General features: G+C 43.4%; 1 protein-coding gene across 1 annotated transcript; it reads right to left on the bottom strand.

The window, feature by feature from the left end:
• Window positions 1-16,672: 16,672 nt before the first annotated feature.
• LOC136495728 (uncharacterized) lies at window positions 16,673-17,452 on the bottom strand. The gene has a single exon (XM_066491582.1). It carries the CDS (start codon window positions 17,450-17,452, stop codon window positions 16,673-16,675), a length of 780 nt encoding a protein of 259 aa, XP_066347679.1.
• Window positions 17,453-18,243: the final 791 nt, after the last annotated feature.

Here is an 18,243-nt window from a genome sequence, read left to right as displayed (position 1 = left end):
GCCAGGACCTCGTGTACGAGAATCTCCTCGTACTTCTCAATGATCTCCTCGAACTCAGGATCGTCGGTGGTCACGATCTCCGCCAACTCGTTCTCTATATGCATGCGATGATGATGCAACACTTAGCATTTAAGCAATAGCAACTCCTAAACTAAGAATATGCATACTAAGCTACTAAGCTAGCTCTAATGATTAAGGTACTATGCTAACTATCATCTTTACTAAGCAAAGTGTTGGGTTCAACTAACAAACACCTAACTTTACAAATGAAGGATATATCTTTATTTCTACTAATGATTTAATGTATATTTGAAACAAAGAGCATTTAACTACCCTAATGCTTAGTCTATAATAAAGCTACAAAAATTACAGTGAGCACATAATAATACAGTGAAGCTACTATAAAAATTTTAGGACTAAAGCTTTCACCAATTTACCACAAAAAATCCTACAACAATTCTCCTAACAATATTAAACATTTTCAAATGATTTATTAGCTCTTGGTATCAACATGTTTATATATGAACTAAATATACTAACAGATAGAGCACAATTTTAGAAACCTACCAAAATTGATTTCATAATTTTTGGATACCTACATGATTTTATATGATTTACCAAAGATCAGCTCAAAAATTAAATTAGAAAATTATTTCTAATTCCTTAGGAAAAGAAAAATGAAATCTCCCGCGTGGCCCACATGCGCGGCCCATGTGACACAGCGCACGTGCAGTGGCCTGTAGGTGCGGCCCACGCAAGACAGCCCACGCTAGGGAATCCCGCGCGCGTCGATGACTTTGCAAAAGAGACCTTGAACTCCTCCCAATTTATAATTAAGTACTAACACTATTTTCTCATCACTCAGAACTTCACACCTAAACCCCTGGCCTTTCCCTAATTCACCAGCATGCACCCCCCGGTGACCCAGCGCACGGCGGTGTGGCAACCGGTGACACAGCGCGGCTGCGCCAGCCACCAGGGACCTACGACTGACCGCCTAACGGGTAACCATCTCCGACCCGAACAGCTATGCTAAGCGGCGGTGCGGGGTGGCACGACTGACTAGGACGGCTGCAGCAGCGTGTGGCCATCCATGATAGTGGCATAGCTGCCCCGACGATCTAGAGCACCTAAGAACCTAATTGGCTAGCGAGGGAGCATCAGTAGAGTACCGTGGACCTAGTCGAGGTGACGGTTGGGGTGGAGGAGGGCTGACCAATTGTGGCTGAGCCGTGCGGCGGCGTACCGTGGTGGCACGACCACGTCAGCAATGACTAGGAGGTGGAGGCGGTTCGACTAAGGCGCGTAGGGTGGAGAGGGAGTCAATGCTATGCTAATGGTGCAGGTGAATTGGTATGGGATGGGTGTTAGGAGGGCTTCCCACATCCATGGCCAGACGTGGCATTATTGGCACGGCGGCGGGCAAAACTCCAAATTGGAGCTTAGTTATGCTCGCTTCAAGGCTGGGTGGGGGTCGGGGGTCAGGTGGCTTAATGGAGAATCTAGGGATGTGATGAATCGAGCGATGGTGACTCAACCATGCCGAATTAAGTGAGCAGGGTCGGCCAGTCGTAGTGGCAGAGAGGAGGGGTAGGTCTGGCTCGGCTTGTCCTTGCCTTGGTGGCAAGTGGTAGGCCAAACCCAAGGCGGCGTCTACGCACCTGCTATGTGACAACGTGGCCAAACCACATGCGTGCGCGGAAGGTAGGTGGGGGCGCGGCATGCATGGCCGTAACGCCTTTAAGGTGAGGCGATGGCGCGAGGCAGCTAGGACAGCCCACGTGCATGCGAGGATAAGGCGAGAGGTAGTGCAGCATAGCATCGTAGTGGCATTGGTAGCGGCAATGCGAGGCAGGGCAGCAGTGTGGACACGACGGCAAGGTGATGGCATCGGCAGTGGCTTCGTCATGGCGCAGGGCGGGGTAGGCGGCAGCAGCGGTGGCTCCACGCGGCGGGGCCAGTGGCGACCGGGCTATAGCCAGGCCAGAGGCAGCCATGACTAGTCATGCACAGCAGCACACGCACGCATGACCAGCACAGTGACACCAATCACCCAAGCCTAGTGACCACGTCCACCGGCGAGCTAGCGCGAGAACGTGCCGTGCACGAATTTTAAAGCATCGATAGCAACTAATTTGTCAAGGTTGACTCTAAACCACCTTCACAATGCTAAAGAGGGCCTATTAGGCTACCAATCATCGCTAAAACACAACACCACCTCTTAAACCAATCTCTCAAAATAATCTACTAAACATAGCAATGTCTAGCTACTGACAAACTTGGAATTTTTCTAAGTTTTTGAGCTGAACTTGATTTCAATTTGCAATTCCTAGGCTAGTAGAAATATTAGCTAGTAATATCATTTTTCAACAACAAGTATTTCACTGTTATCTACAAAGTTCAAATTTCAAACTTTATTTAGGCATCACATATATGTTCTACAGCATTTTTGTTTAATAAAAATTAGTTTTAAACCCTACTTGATATACATGAGCTATTGAATCAACTTTCGTTTAACATTTTTATTAGTCATTTTAGGTTACAAGAAATTGATCAACACACTTTATCACATACACTAACACATAAACATGATGCTCATGACATGTTTTAGTAAATAATTTATGGTGTAACACTGAGGGTGTTACACATGGCTACGCCCACCTATAAAAGAGCTGCCCCAGAGCCCTAGTGCCCTTTCCTCGCCCCTGCCACCACTCTGTGGCAACCCACATCCAACACCATGCCAGAGAGAAGGAGGGAGAAAGAGGAGGACCATGCCACTAGAGCCATTCGTGATCACCGGAGACGAGGACAACTTCGATTGTCTTTTTCCCCGTCACGGCTTGGCACGGCATTGCTTCCTGTTGACATAGCCATGACTCATCACCGCACAACTATCCTATCTACCTTGCCACCATGGTGAGCCCTTCCCCGTAGCCTCTTCTCACCACCATGGATAGGACATGGCCGCACCACCATGTTCTCCCCCTTGGAAGGACCAAAGGCTAGACCTTTTTACCGTTACACCGCACTACACATGCGCACACACGCACACAATAGAAGGTGTTTGCTAAGCCAATGGTTCTCGGTAACAGTGATGCCTCCGTGACACGCTCGCCGCGCTCACCATGGCTAGACCCTGCCATGGTGCAGCCCTGTTCTGGCTGCCTTGAACTGGTAGAGGTAGGGAGACTGCCTCGGTGAGCTTTGCCTCGCTAGGGAACATGCCGTGCGCTAGATGGATGAAGGGGAAGAGTCTCGGGAACTGCTGGCCACGTTCGCCATGCACCTCCCATGCCGCCGCAGCGTTCCCATCATTTTGGCCACCTTGTGAGTCGAGGAAGGCCCGATGGTGTCCGCCGTCGCACCGTGAACCTAACCACCTAGATGCTTGAACCTAGGACATACCCTGCCCCTAGATTCCCTAGAGCCATGAGCTCATCGATGCACCGCCGTGTCTGCCACCTCGTGGTGGACCTCGCCGTGGATTTTGGTCACTAGCGCCGCCATCTACAGACCCACTATTGGTATTTGTTAACGCAAACAGAGAAATCCGCAAGCGCACGGATACCGCAATAACTTTCATCCGGGAGGATTCCATGATCTCAATTTCCATGGGGAACACGAAGTGTACAAATCAAGGGTCAAGTTGGTCCAAGAATAAAAAGGACAAGAAATGGCTTTATGGATAGAGAGGAATTTCCTAAGTTTTCCTGGCCAATCTAAAGAATCAAGGACAAGACTATTTCACGGTTACTCACTTCCGGACATCAGAACACTAGCCACATAAAGGGATGATAAAGGGGCAAGTAAGCTCCAACTATGGTCCTACAAACACCAGCCCGAACATGGTGGACTACGTCTGCCGTAAGGGCTGTCACCACCTGGGGCTACCGTAACTATCCGTGGGGCTGGGTGCAATTCCAGGTAACTGCAAGACTAGGCACCACACCTACTCTATTGATTACTACTCTAATTTAATTATGACTAGAGCACTTGATGCAAGCGGGAATCTAATAAATAAACTTAAAATAAATACTAAACTTAATTAAATAAATAAGCCAGAAATACCAGAGTAATATTCCGGAGCAGCACGAAGAATAGCTACACCTACCAAAGTACAAAGTCGAGGAGGATCTGATAGGCTCGGCTCCTCCTCGGCTCTCGCCTTTGCCTCTCTCCCTCTTTCTCTACTACAACTAGGTGAGAGCCACCTAGAGAGACACTACTACTAAGTATGAAGAGAAATGAAGCTCTTGAATGTGCTGTGTGTTACAAGTGATGGAGAGGGGGTCTATTTATAGCTTGAGGTGGAGTAGGGGCTACTCCAATGCCACGTCATCGATCTGTGGGAGAGCACCTCCACACCCTTGGATGAAACCGCCATAAATCAATGCATGGGATTTATCACCACTATGCTTGTTTGCATGTCCAAAAGTTTTGAGGCGGTTTGGTGGAACTTGGGCATCGAGCGACGGGGTGAGGGCGTCGGTCGGCCCTTGGATGCACTGCCTTGGTGCATCCACTGTTCACCTAAATGGTCGTTTAGCCCATTTACACACCATTTAAATGCTACACGGTGGTACATCGTTTCCGTTTAATCGGTTGTTTTGACCGTTTAAATGGCCATTTTTCCCGTTTAAACACCCGTTTTGCCCGAATAATGGGCTAAACGGTAGGTGACCGACTATTTACCGTTTAGCGTTTAGGATAACACTGGGTGCATCCACGACTGGGAAGCTTCCTGGAGTCAGTTGACAGATCTCCAATGTGGTCCGAAGCCATTCGATGGAATTGGGGCGTCGGGCAACGCCACCACACGTCGGGCGACGGCCCATTTGGCCCAAATCGACCTATTTTCACCAGGTGGGTCCCTGCATATGTTAGTCTTTCAAAAAGTATGGATTTTCTATTTTTAGAATTTTTATGTATATAATGTGTATTTTCCATCTCAGATATTGACTCTGTTGACGGTAGAATTGAGTATTTAATCACCGTCAACAAGCTCCCCCACACTTGATCTTTGCTCGTCCTGAGCAAAGGTTAAGATAAAGTAAACATAAACATAGCTATTCAAGATATGGAACTAGCATAAGGATTATCCCAAAACATACCTCATACTTGCAGGATAAGTGGAGTGGTTAACATATCTCCTTGAGCGGTTGAGAAGTGGAACAGCTCTGAAACAAAGTCATCTCTTCCCATTTTCACATCTTAGTACTTGGAGTTCTTGAAATGATTTTTTTGGAATAAAAGCATAGTTCACATGTACTCCTCAAATGGTACTCTTGAATCTCTCAATGGTGTATGATTCCTCACCAAGCCATATTATAGCATTGCCTTCTTTTTCTTCGTACTTCTAAAAACTTATGTGGAGCTCAGGTAGGGAAAGATATAAAGGCAAACTTGCATTGCATATATTGTAAAGTCAAATCTCGGATCCAAGAAGAAAAATGTCATATTCTTAGATCAAGATGTGCGTATGTGTGAAAAACATGATAGATTGTTTTTCTAAACTCCTTAACATGAGTGATCTCTCTCTAACTTTTATTTTGAGAACATGGACATCTCTTTTTTTCAATGCATGAGCTTTCATGTGCTCATTTTTTTCTTTTTTTCTTAGACCTTCATGTGTCCATATTTTTTCCTTTTTTTCTTCAATACTTTTGCATAGCCCATGTCTCTTTTGAAAAAACATTAGAGAGAGATCACATATGTAACAAGGAGTATTTATTTGGTGGCAATGAAAGGCATGTTTTTGCGTACTTCCAGTGTAGAAGCAGCATGTATATGAGGTGTGTACGTGATCTTGATCTTGGGAGCATGATAAATTTCTCAACAAGGATCAACAAGACTTGACAAAACTCATTGCAAAGGCAAGTAGCATATGTAGAAGGTTTTCAACATGTATCACTAGATATGGCTCTAGTAGGATTTTTTCTCACCATTGAGGGGTATGTGAAGCTATGGATTTTGACATTTTATCAAAAAGAAAATTCTCCAAGTACTTTGAATAGAAAAGGTTGGACTTCCATGTTAATGCCATATCTCACTTCACAACAACTTAGTTAATATGTTTTTCCTAAATGATATTTTTGCCACAAGCATCAATGATATGTAAGGAATAAAGATTATGCAGTCCCATCTCAAAAAGCTATATTCATATTCACTTTCAAATTTTAATTCTAATTGTGAAAATTGACTCTTTTTAATTTGCAGGTTTAAACAAGTGCAAAAAGAAGGGAGTAGGCATAAGAACAAGTGGGAAGGATCAAACCAAGTTATAGAAGTTGTGTGCAAGCTCCTTCACTAGTGTTCATGATGTGCTTCAGCGCATTTGTTCGCAATGGGGGTGTCACACACCCCCACACTTCTTCGAGACTATACCTGGCTTTTATTCATAGATAGAAATGGTGAAAACAAAGGGGACTCTTCTGGTGAGGGACATAGAGAGTCAAAATTTTATTCTACTATAGGATTAAACTAAAAAGACATGAAGACAAGATTAAATTTTAAACTTCCAACATTTTACCTTTTTATTGTGAAGATTGAGCGAACTCTAATGTAAGACTTCTAAGAATTCAATAACATCAAGTTCCTCAACCATGTTAATTTGTGGCTCAAAATAAACTTGCAAGCATTTGCCATTTACCTTAAATGTGTTACCTGTATCATCCTGGATGGTGATGGCTCCATGAGTTGAAGTGTCCACGACCTCGAAAGGTCCATCCCACTTGCTTCACAGTTTACCATGTCCAAAGAGCTTTACGCTTGAATTGAACAGTAGAACTTTGTCTCCAGACTTGAATTCTTTAAGCTTGATCCTCTTATCATGCCATCTCTTTGTTCTCTCTTTGTAGATTTTGGAGTTGTGATACGCTTTTTCTCTCCACTCTTCAAGCTCTGCTCGTTGCATTTGACGATTCTTTCAGCTAGGTGGAGGTCCATGTTCCATTTCTTGATTGTCCAATGGGCCCTGAATTCCAACTCAACAGGCAAATGGCATATTTTTCCATATACAAGTTGATAAGGTGACATGCCAATAGGTGTCTTGTATGCAGTTCGGTAGGCCCAAAGTGCATCGAGGAGTTTGTCCTTCTATCCCTTACCCATTTCATCGACGGTCTTTTGCAGGATATTCTTGATTTGCTTGTTAGATGTTTCTGCTTGACCGCTAGTTCGGGGATGGTATGTGTTGGCACGCGAAACTGATCCGTGCAACAATACGATAACTATCGTACTTTCACGACGACGAATTGTGTTGGCATGCGAAACTGATCCACGCAACAACACGATAACTATCGTACTTTCGCGATGACGAGCGACTAGTTTTCAGTACAAACTAGCAAAGGAGTTCCTCGCTTTCGTGGAGGAGAGCCGACCGTTTTTCAGCACAAAACGGTAAATATTACAAATCCCTAATGGAGATTAGGGTTCGGCATGTACTACTGTCCTAAAGTAGAAGAAAGAACAAATAACGATGAAAATAGTAGATGTATTATGTCGATTGGCTAGAGAGGCTTTTGCAATCGGCCATGACGTTTAAATAGGTGGCTGGACTTTGCCGTGGAGTTTGAGGACTCTAACAGATACGTATACTACTAGTGCATATATACATATACATTAAATAAAATATCTTTCCTTGATCTCCTTCCCGTTTCTTCATTGCTTTCTTTTTCTTCACACGTGCACTCCAGAATGCATCAATCTGGCTTCCGACCTCCACATGCAAGTATTCTTGACCTGTAGCATGTCAACCAATTTTGATTTATTAATTATCAATAACCTATATAATTTGGCCGATCATAATATCCAGCCAAATTACACCATCAACACATGCCCCTGTTTTCGATACAATTGCATTTACCGAAAACACTTTCACAAGTATCAAATTTGTCCACGGATTCGGTCCTACGTAATAATTTGATCAATATAGCATTAACACACCTTTTGCCACATTGATGACCGAATGTTTAAGTTATGTCTAGCAGTAAAGTAACCTCATCCAACCGGTACAAACACTTCCATGCCCCTGTCAATTATGAACCGGCTAAAGGACGCCATTCACATGCAGTTCTCCATAAAAAATTAGCAACCACATTATAAACATCAAAACCTTAGTCATGATGACTAACACATCGGCTGTATTTGCTTATTCTATCATGTATTGGCCAAAATTTGTTATAAAAGCAGTGCAAACTCATGACCCACATTTCATTTAAGGGCAATGATGAGCTAGTCTCGGCCGTATATATGTATATGTGAGGTAATATCTCAGCAAATATATTCAATCATCCTACCAGTAACACTAAGATTTTATATTATTATCATTCGACAAAAACAACTTATCATGTAGCAAGCAACCGAATAACCATCTTGTATATCACAGAGATATTGCGTTTAACAAAAACACAAGACACATAAACCCTTCACATGGTCATGGTTTAATAGATTACTTTGGCAAAATCCAAAGGCCGAATTTTAAGCTGTATGCAAAAACAAACTCACCTGAGCCGGCTCAAATAATTCTTTATCATTACTTCTTTGAATCAGCAAGCATCCTACCCACCTGCAATCCTTCATACAAGATTTATCCGATGCATCAAAATCTGAAAGCCATGACGACTAACGCAACGGCTATGCTGTTTTTCTTTTCTCAGAACATGCTTATATGGCACAATAGCCAAATCTTGTATTTAATTCTTTTTTACCTAGGTTGATATTCAATTGTATATCGGCCAAAATTTTCTCGAGAGACAATGATGAACCATGACCCCATATTTTCACTCTAGAGGCAACAATGAACTTTCATCGGCCGTATATATATGTAAGCAAGTACCTGAGAGTTATATCAATGGCTCAAAAGACTTCAGGTACTTCACCCTTAGCTATTCTAGACTGATCAGAACCCAACACTTCAAAAGTAATCCATCTATGGTTCGGCGGTATAATTCATCATTTAACAAAGTATATTTTAAAGCTTGTCGCCAAATTTTCCTATCTCTTGTTTGACTTGGATTCTTTAAATAATTAACTACAGGGCTTCTCCAATCACCAAGCTCTAACTCACTAACAGATTCGGTTATTTGTGAACCATGTACCGAATCTTCTTTACCATGTACTAGTTACTGCTGTACTAAACTAGCACCTGATGCACCCTGCATCCCAAAACTACTAATCTGTTCAGCTCCAGAACTCTCAATTTGACCCAAAACCGAACTAGCAACATGATCGGTCTCACTTTCGACTATAGCTAGCATCAATTTTTCTATTATTAAAAACTTTCCACTAGTAACCTGGAAACCAGATGCTTGTTGGGCCAAATGATTAGCTCTAAAAAAATTTTCTCTAGATATATGGCTGATAGTAAAAGTGTCCAAAGACTTAATTATATCTAAACATCGGTGCAAGTAACTATTCAGCAATCCTTCATCGAAACATTGAAATTCTGCTGAACGATTAAAGGAGAATCTCCAAAAGCATCCCTCACACCCATATATATCAACTAAACTTTGCAAGCCAAACAACAATGCCTCATACTCAGTTTGATTATCAGTGTAAGGATATTCTAAGTGAACCGATGTTTCATAAACTACATTCTTTGGCGAAATCAAAATATTATCGATGCCTTGTCCATCTCTACAAACCGATTCACCTACAAAATAAAGTTTCCATGGGCATACACTAACAAGGCATCGATTAGCAATAAAATCGGCCACAACTTGACCTCTCATAGCAAGCAACGATTCATAAGTTAAATCATATTCTACTAGTGCATAAGCCCACTTTCTAATTCTACCACTAATTAAGAATCGGTTGTTGCAACATATATTTAATCATCACTTAGTCATAGATCAGGCCAATTAATATCAAGAAATGAAATAATCTGGTCAAAATAATGTTTGATAGCTGTATTAGCTAATGGACCGATTAATTATCAACTCGTCAGTGTAATTCGGCCAAAACTATATGTCATTTTTATCAATACAAATTAATATAACTACAAGCAACATAATATTTTTAGCTTCCTCAGGACGATGATAAATAAAGCATCGGCCTTATTTTAGGAGTTCATATAGTTTCGCTCACAACAAAACATATTCATACCTTTGTGTGCGGAATACCATGCTAGTTCAACAATGAACCTCCATCGATCAAGCTTCTATTTTCATCATCGCTATCCAATACCTATACTTGTTTTGGCCTCCACACCTTCTTAATGGACATCACAGTCATATTCTTGTCAAATCCCAAATCGCCCAATTTTTGCTCTTCCTTAATTTCTATGGCTCGAAGTCGTTGTACCCGTCGCTTTTGTGTATGCGTGAGACCTGCTGGGCACCACTGAGGTTTCGGTTTGGTTCCTGATGCAACTGACCTAATTCTGCTGCCCCCCAAGAACCTTGGTCGGTAGATGAATGCTGTTGTTTTTGGCCTAAACAGATTGTAGTTGGCCGAAAACTTTCTCCATTGGTCAGACATGCCACCAGGCACAACTTCCTTGCTGCTGCTTCCTATATTCTTATGCTGCATAGGCCTGCCAGTGTTCCATTTAAAGCCTGCAGAAAACACGTCCTTGGGGTTCCCTGTGCTACTACTTCTCATGACTGAATTGACAGGAATACTGGACGATTCAGGCTTCTGACTAGTACTAGTAATAGCAACTGGGTTCTCTGAATTGTTCTGTAAGTCACACTCTGAATCAGCAAGCAAGCCATCATTTTCTACTACAATATCTTTTTTCTGAAACGCATCAGGGCCTTGCTGCTGCTGCCTTGCATCATTCCCAGAGTCCCCAGAACCTGTTCCACGTTTCAGAACTGAACCATACCGAAATCTAACAGCTTTATTTATGTTCAAATTAACACCTGCAGCCAGTTCAGGTTTATCAATCAAGATATCGTCGGTTTTCATATCATGAACAGCCCCTAGCGCATCTGAACCTGTCACAGGTTGATTGCAATCTCTGGACTTGATTGGCACCCACTTAAACTGCTGTCCACCAATTTGGATCAGCCCATCAACGTTGTGCCTGGGCAGTCCAACAACACCATATGCTTCATGACCAGCATCATACCTAGACGAGACCCTCCTGGCACCCAAAGCATGACTGCTCAATTTTGAACTTCCTGCAATACTATATCTTTCTGAATTAAAAGCTTCACTAACTGGAATCTCTTCTCCACCATGAACAAATATAGTATCTCTTGGCCTGTGATCTTGATCTGGAAACAGTCCAGTGCCCTGCTGTTGTAACCATCTCCTTTTGTTGTGCACTTGCTGCCCAAACAGCTGCCCTGCAGGTTGCCAACCATGATGGAGGAGATGTGCATTTTCTGTGAAGCCCGGATCATGGCAGTTAAACCCACGTGATGGATATGACATTGGCATATTAGGTGGACATTCCCGGTACATATAATCCATTGAAAAATATAGCTGTCGTGTATACATATTCTCTCGCCAATGCTTGCAGTCATCAAAACCTCACTACTGGAAACCGGCACTTTGCCGGCACTCGGCAAAGCCCGAAATACACTCGGCAAAGGATTTGCCGAGTGCCGCACTCGGCAAAGGCCACTCCGCAAAAAATTAATCAGCAAAGAAGCCTTTGCCGAGTGCTTTTTGTCGGGCACTCGGCAAAGCCTTTGCCGAGTGCCGGAAAAGCACTCGGCAAAGATTTATACTCGGCAAAATGAAAATGCGAAAAAAACCCTAAAAATAATAGCAAAATTTTTTTTTCGGGGGAGGCCGCCATCGGCCAGCGCCCGTTCGTCCAGTGCCACCGGCCATTGAAGTCGCTATATTTTGAATCTGTTAAATGAAAAATACGTTTTCCAAAAGAGAACGTATTCTTTGGAATACGCTTTGGACTGCGGGTTCAAAATCTAAAGAGCTCAGGGGCTCTTTAGCAATTATTCCCCGCGAAAGGGTACCGGCCACTACTGGCCATCCGATCCAATATGGACGGACCAGATTAGATGAGGGGCAACGGCCGGCCGGATAAGAAACAACCGGCGGCGGCGCCATTGCCGGAAAACCGAGGACCTCGCCGACGAACTCATACCGAGCTCTACAGGCCACGATTTTCAATGATTCCGGTGCCAAACGACAAAGGAGACGGGGATCTCACCAAGCAAGAAGATGTGGTCGGGGAGGGACTGAGGTGAACGGTCGGCTCGCGACGGCGGTCCTGCAAGTTCGGCAAGCCGATGAGAGCGGAGCAAGGCGCAGGACGACGAAAGAAAAGAACTGGTGGCTTCACTAAGGCAATGCAGAGCTCGTCCAGGAGCTTACAGGGTCGGTGGAATCACACGAACAACAAATCACGTGCGGCTGCGGCGATTAGGGTTTCCGGTGGCTCTGCTGCTCAAGAGCGAGGCGGCGGGTCGCTTAGGGCTGCAAAGGGCGTCGCGGTCACGGTCGTTCGAGCTTTATAGGGACCCGGACACGTGGATTGCACCAACGCGCAAGGAAATCATGCGGACGGGTCGGTGCCGGGTTCGGCTCAACTCCGACTCAGGGAAGAAAGGCGACGCTGACGTGCGGGCCTGGTTCGTCAGCGAGACAGAGAGGAGAAAGGAGGCGGGCTGCTGCCGCTAGCACTCGCGGGCTGACGCTGCGCGGCTGTTGGGCTTCGGCTCGGCCCAAGAAGAAAGCGGCGGCGCTGCTGGACTGGGCCAGAAGAACGGCCCAGATGACCACTGCGGCCAGCACAAGGAAAAGGCCACTCGGGCCAGAGTGAGGGAGAGGCCGAGCAGGCCAAATCAAGGAGGAATGGGCCTCGCGGCCAGGAACAGTAAGGAAAAGAGCTTCTCCCTTTTCTTTTTATTTCCAGAATTTTTCAAAGCAAATCCAAATAGAATTTAAACTCCTTTTCTCTTGCAACAAAAACCAGGCAATCACAAATAACATATGCTCCAGCATGAGTGCATCAACATGTTCCTAAACTTATATTTAATCTTATCTTCACAAAAATTATTTATTTAACTACATTGACAAGCTCACAAAATCACTAAAAAAATTAAATTCAACTATTTTAAATTGATGCAAATTTTTGGGTGTTACAAATCTACTCCCCTTAAGAGAATCTCGTCCTTGAGATTAGGCTATGCTTACTCAAACAACTACGGGTATGTCTTTCTCAATTCATCTTCTCTTTCCCAAGTTGCCTTTGCTTCCGAATACCGATTCCACTGAACCTTGCACATCCTAATCGTTCTGCTTCTCGTAACTTTGTCAGCCATATCCAAAATCTTAATTGGAAACTCCTCATATGTCAGATCATCTTTAACAGCAAGTTCCTCTAATGGTATTTGCTCCTCAGGCACATGCAAACACTTCTTAAGTTGAGACACATGGAACACATCATGCACACTAGACAGGTTCTCAGGCAATTCTAATTGATAAGCCACTTCTCCACATCTCTTTAAAACTTTAAACGGACCAACATACCGTGGTGCTAGTTTACCTTTCATGTTGAACCTTTTCACACTTCTCATAGGTGATACTTTTAAATAGACATAATCTCCTTCTTCAAATGCCAAGTCTCTTCTTCGATTATCTGCATAGCTCTTCTGACGGGTTTGTGCCACTCTCAGGTTCTCTCTAATCTTTCTCACTTGCTCTTTAGCATTTCTAAGCACATCTGGTCCAAACACTTGACTTTCACCTGTTTGATTCCAAAATAGAGGTGTTCTACACTTACGCCCATACAAAGCTTCAAACGGTGACATCTTGAGACTCTGTTGGTAACTGTTGTTGTATGAGAACTCTGCGTAAGACAAACTCTTATCTCAACTAGTACCATACTGCAACGCACATGCTCTCAACATGTCTTCTAAAATCTGATTAAGTCTCTCTGTCTGTCCATTAGTCTGAGGATGGTAGGTTGTGCTAAAATTCAACTTTGTGCCCAGCGAAGTGTGTACCTGTTTCCAAAAATGAGAAGTGAACTGTGAACCTCTATCAGACACAATCTTCTTTGGAACACCATGCAGACTCACTATCCTTTCCATGTATAGTTCTGCTAACTTTGGTCCTCTATAAGTGGTCTTGACAGGTAAGAAGTGAGCAACCTTAGTCAAATGATCCACAATCACCCATATCGAATCATAACCTCACTGAGTACGTGGTAACCCCACTATGAAGTCCATACCAACTTCTTCCCACTTCCACTCAGGTATCTTCATAGGTTGCAACAATCCTGCAGGTCGCTGATGCTCAGCTTTCACTCTCTGACAAGTATCACATATAGCAACATACTCAGCTACATCTTTCTTCAGACCATACCACCAATACTTCTCTTTAAGATCCAGATACATCTTAGTACTGCCAGGATGGATAGAATAAGTTGAATCATGTGCTTCACGTAGAATTGCATCATGAATGGCTTTCACTTCAGGCACACAAATTCTTTTCCCAAACCATAGAGTCCCCTTCTCATCTATGCTGAAGCCTAGAGCTTTCCCAAGTGCTACATTACCTGCTATCTCTCTTAGTTTCTCATCCTCCAACTGACCCTTACGTATCTCAAACTCTAGTGTAGGTGTCACTTCTATCTCCATAGCATTATAAACAATACCAAGGTTCAAGTGCTGAAACTCTTCCCATAACTCTTCTGGCACAGGCGCCATCTCAAGCTCATTGGCAGATCTCTTCCTACTAAGTGCATCAGCCACAACATTCGCTTTACTAGGATGATAGTGCACCTCCAGATCATAATCCTTGATCAGTTCCAACCAATGACGTTGTCTCAAATTCAGATCCGTCTAAGTGAATATGTACTTCAAACTCTTATGATCGGTAAAGATATCACTCTTATGCCCAATCAGATAATGTCTCTAGATCTTTAATGCATGAACCATAGCTGCTAACTCCAAATCATGAGTAGGATAATTCAATTCATGTTTCCTCAGCTGTCTAGATGCATAAGCAACAACCCTACCTTCTTGCATAAGAACACATCCCAACCCTTGACGAGACGCATCACAATAGATAGAGAACTTCTTATTTAGATCAGGCAAAATCAGCACTGGAGCTGTTGTCAACCGCTTCTTTAATTCCTCAAAACTAGCTTGACACTTACTAGACCACTCAAACTTAGCATTCTTCTCTAACAGGGCTGTCATTGGTTTAGCAAGCTTGGAGAAACCTTCAATGAATCTTCGATAATAACTAGCTAAACCAAGAAAGCTACGGATCTCACTTACATCAGTAGGTGGCTTCTAATTCAGTACATCCTTCACCTTGCCTGGATCCACTGCTATGCCACCATTAGAAATAACATGTCCAAGAAAAGAGACTTCTCTTAACCAGAATTCACACTTACTACGCTTAGCATATAGCTTATGCTCTCTAAGCTTCTGTAGCACCAATCTCAGATGTTCAGCATGATCATCTTCAGTCTTAGAGAATACCAGTATGTCATCAATAAATACTACCACAAACTTATCAAGATACTCCATAAACACCTTATTCATCATATACATAAAGTAGGTAGGTGCATTGGTCAAACCAAACGACATAACTGTATACTCATATAACCCATATCTCGTAGTAAAAGCTATTTTTGGTATATCAGTATTCCAAATCTTCAACTGATGATAACCAGAACGCAGATCAATCTTAGAAAACATATAAGCACCTCTCAACTGATCAAACAAGTCATCAATTCTAGGCAATGGGTACTTGTTCTTGATAGTTACCTCATTAAGAGATCGATAATCCACACACACAAATGTTGTGTTCCATCCTTCTTGTCAACAAAGATCACAGGTGCTCCCCAAGGTGATGCACTAGGACGTATGAAACCTTTATCTGACAACTCTTTCAATTGTTTCTTAAGTTCTTCTAATTAGTTAACCCTCATTCTATATGGTCTCTTAGCTATAGGTGCAGTACCAGGTAATAATTCAATTATAAACTCAATGTCACGGTCAGGTGGCATACCTAGCAAATCATCGGGGAAGACATCTGGAAACTCCTCCACAACACGGTCCTGAGGATTAGCATCATCATCATCTAGTTGATTCATTGTAGCTATTGGTGGTGGTTGCACTGTCATGCCAACACTGATTCGATCTCCCTTTGGTGTTGTCACTATTACAACTCTCTCCTGACACTGAATCATAGCTCGGTGTTCTTTCATCCAATCCATATCCAGAATCACATCGATCCCAAAAGTTCTCAACACAATAGGACTGACTGTGAAGTCTACCCCCCTTAAGGTAAGACTTGCTGAAGGGCAACAATGTGCAGCTGGTATTGATCCCCCCGGTGAATTTACTAGCATTTGAGTCTTCATTGCAATTAAAGGTATGCTATGTGTTCTAACAAATGCTTATGAAATAAAAGAATGCGAAGCTCCAGAGTCAAAAAGAACATTAGCGGGGATAGAGTTGATGTTGAACGTACCCATCATAACTTCTGGTGCTCCAACCACAGTCTCAGGCGCCACATCGTTCACTCTTCCAGTGTTGTACGCGGGCTTCTAGTTGCTATTCTGCCTCTGAGGTGTCTGTTGATTCGGCTTCTGAGGGCAATGGTTAGCATAGTGTCCCACATCTCCATACCGAAAACACCTATTGGGAGTACTAGGTGCACTGCTCTTCATCGGGGTGTTGTTGGGCGTTCCCTGGCGTGGAGTCTAATTGCCCATTTGCTGCAGGGTACGCTAGTTCCAATTCTGCTGTTGGTTCTGAGAGCGTTGTGGAAATGGACCACGGTTCCACTGACTGACTGGACCTTGATACCTCTGCTGATTATTATAGCGCGAGCGTGTGTTTCTTCCGGAGGCCTGTCCCTTCATCTTTCTCTTCCTGTCCCTCTCCAATCGCATATTGTCAAGCACAATAGCACGATTCACCAACTGCTGGAAATTAGCATATGTGTTACCAGCCAACTGCAACCTGAGATCATAGTAAATTCCCTTGAGGAAGAGACGTTGCTTATCTACATCCTCCCTCACGTCATTAGGAGCATAGCGAGCCAACTGAGCAAACTTGTCGTGATACTCACTGACAGACATAGAACCCATCCTGAGAGATCTGAATTCCTCCTGCTTGAGCTCTATCAAACCATCTGGAATATGGTGTGCCTTGAAATCCCTCACAAATTCTAGCCAAGTGATAGCAGGAGCATTGTTGGGACGAGCAAACTGATATGACTCCCACCAAGTCTGAGCTGCTCCCTGAAGCTGTCCCGATGCATACAACACCTTTTGTTGATCATCACACTGAGCGATGTTGAGTTGTTTCTCCACTGTGCGTAGCCAATCATCTGCCTCCAAGGGGTCAGCGGCATGAGAGAAAACTGGAGGATGTCCTTGCATGAATTCCCTCCGCTTGTCTCTTGGTGGTGGGGGTGCTGGTGCTCCAATAGGTTGGTTCTGAAAGAACTGCATCATGGACTGCATGAACTGTCCTTGCATCGCCAACACCTCTACTGCAGTCATGGGTGGTGGTGGGGGTGGTGGAGCACCTCTCCCATGTCCTCTACCTCTTCCACGGCCAGACATCTATAATCCAACCTGAAACATCACCAATATGTAAGAGATAGGCAATTCTGAAAATTTCTGGACGTGATGCAGAATCAGCAGGTCAGAAAAACTGTCATAACTCGAGTTCCAGATATCCAACTAAGATGATCTTTATACGGTTGGAAAGCTTATGAAATTATCTACAACTTTCATTTAGACCACATTTTCTGATTCTGACGTTACATTAATCAAAAACAGACCACAACAGAAACTGTCCTCAGACTCCAGACAGCACAGAAGTTCATATTGTGACAGTCATAACTCTCAGATACGAAAAGATAAAAAGGTGGTTCTTGTGCCATTGGAATGACACAGAAGTCTATATACTCCCAGTAAAATTTCATGACCATTGCTCGAACAGGTGAAAAGTTATAATCAAAACATCACTGACTGCTCCAGAAAACAGCAAGCAAAGAGACAGGATAGACCAACCCAAACTATTTATTATAGCACTTTTAACCTTAATATTTTTAACTAAGGAACTCGTGGACATGCCCACAAAGTTCCAGCACTCATCACAAAGATCCAAATCACACATAAATCACAATAATAATCCAGCAAGCACACCAATAGTTCACAAACACTTAAAAGACTCGACTCGACTCACAATACTAAAAACGTGCCTATTACAATGGTTTCATAAACTTAAGGGGCGGCGTTCTTCTTGTTGGAGGGCTCATCTAACTTCTCAAACAACTTGGGACGGC

The sequence above is a fragment of the Miscanthus floridulus genome, chromosome 12 (genome assembly GCF_019320115.1).
Source record: "Miscanthus floridulus cultivar M001 chromosome 12, ASM1932011v1, whole genome shotgun sequence".
NCBI classification, from domain to species: domain Eukaryota; kingdom Viridiplantae; phylum Streptophyta; class Magnoliopsida; order Poales; family Poaceae; genus Miscanthus; species Miscanthus floridulus.
This window is presented reverse-complemented; position numbering and strand designations above follow the sequence as displayed.

What these genes read in the sequence shown, in the direction of transcription:
- LOC136495728 (XM_066491582.1), bottom strand. Translation starts at nt 17,452, where the DNA reads ATGACTGCAGTAGAGGTGTTGGCGATGCAAGGACAGTTCATGCAGTCC.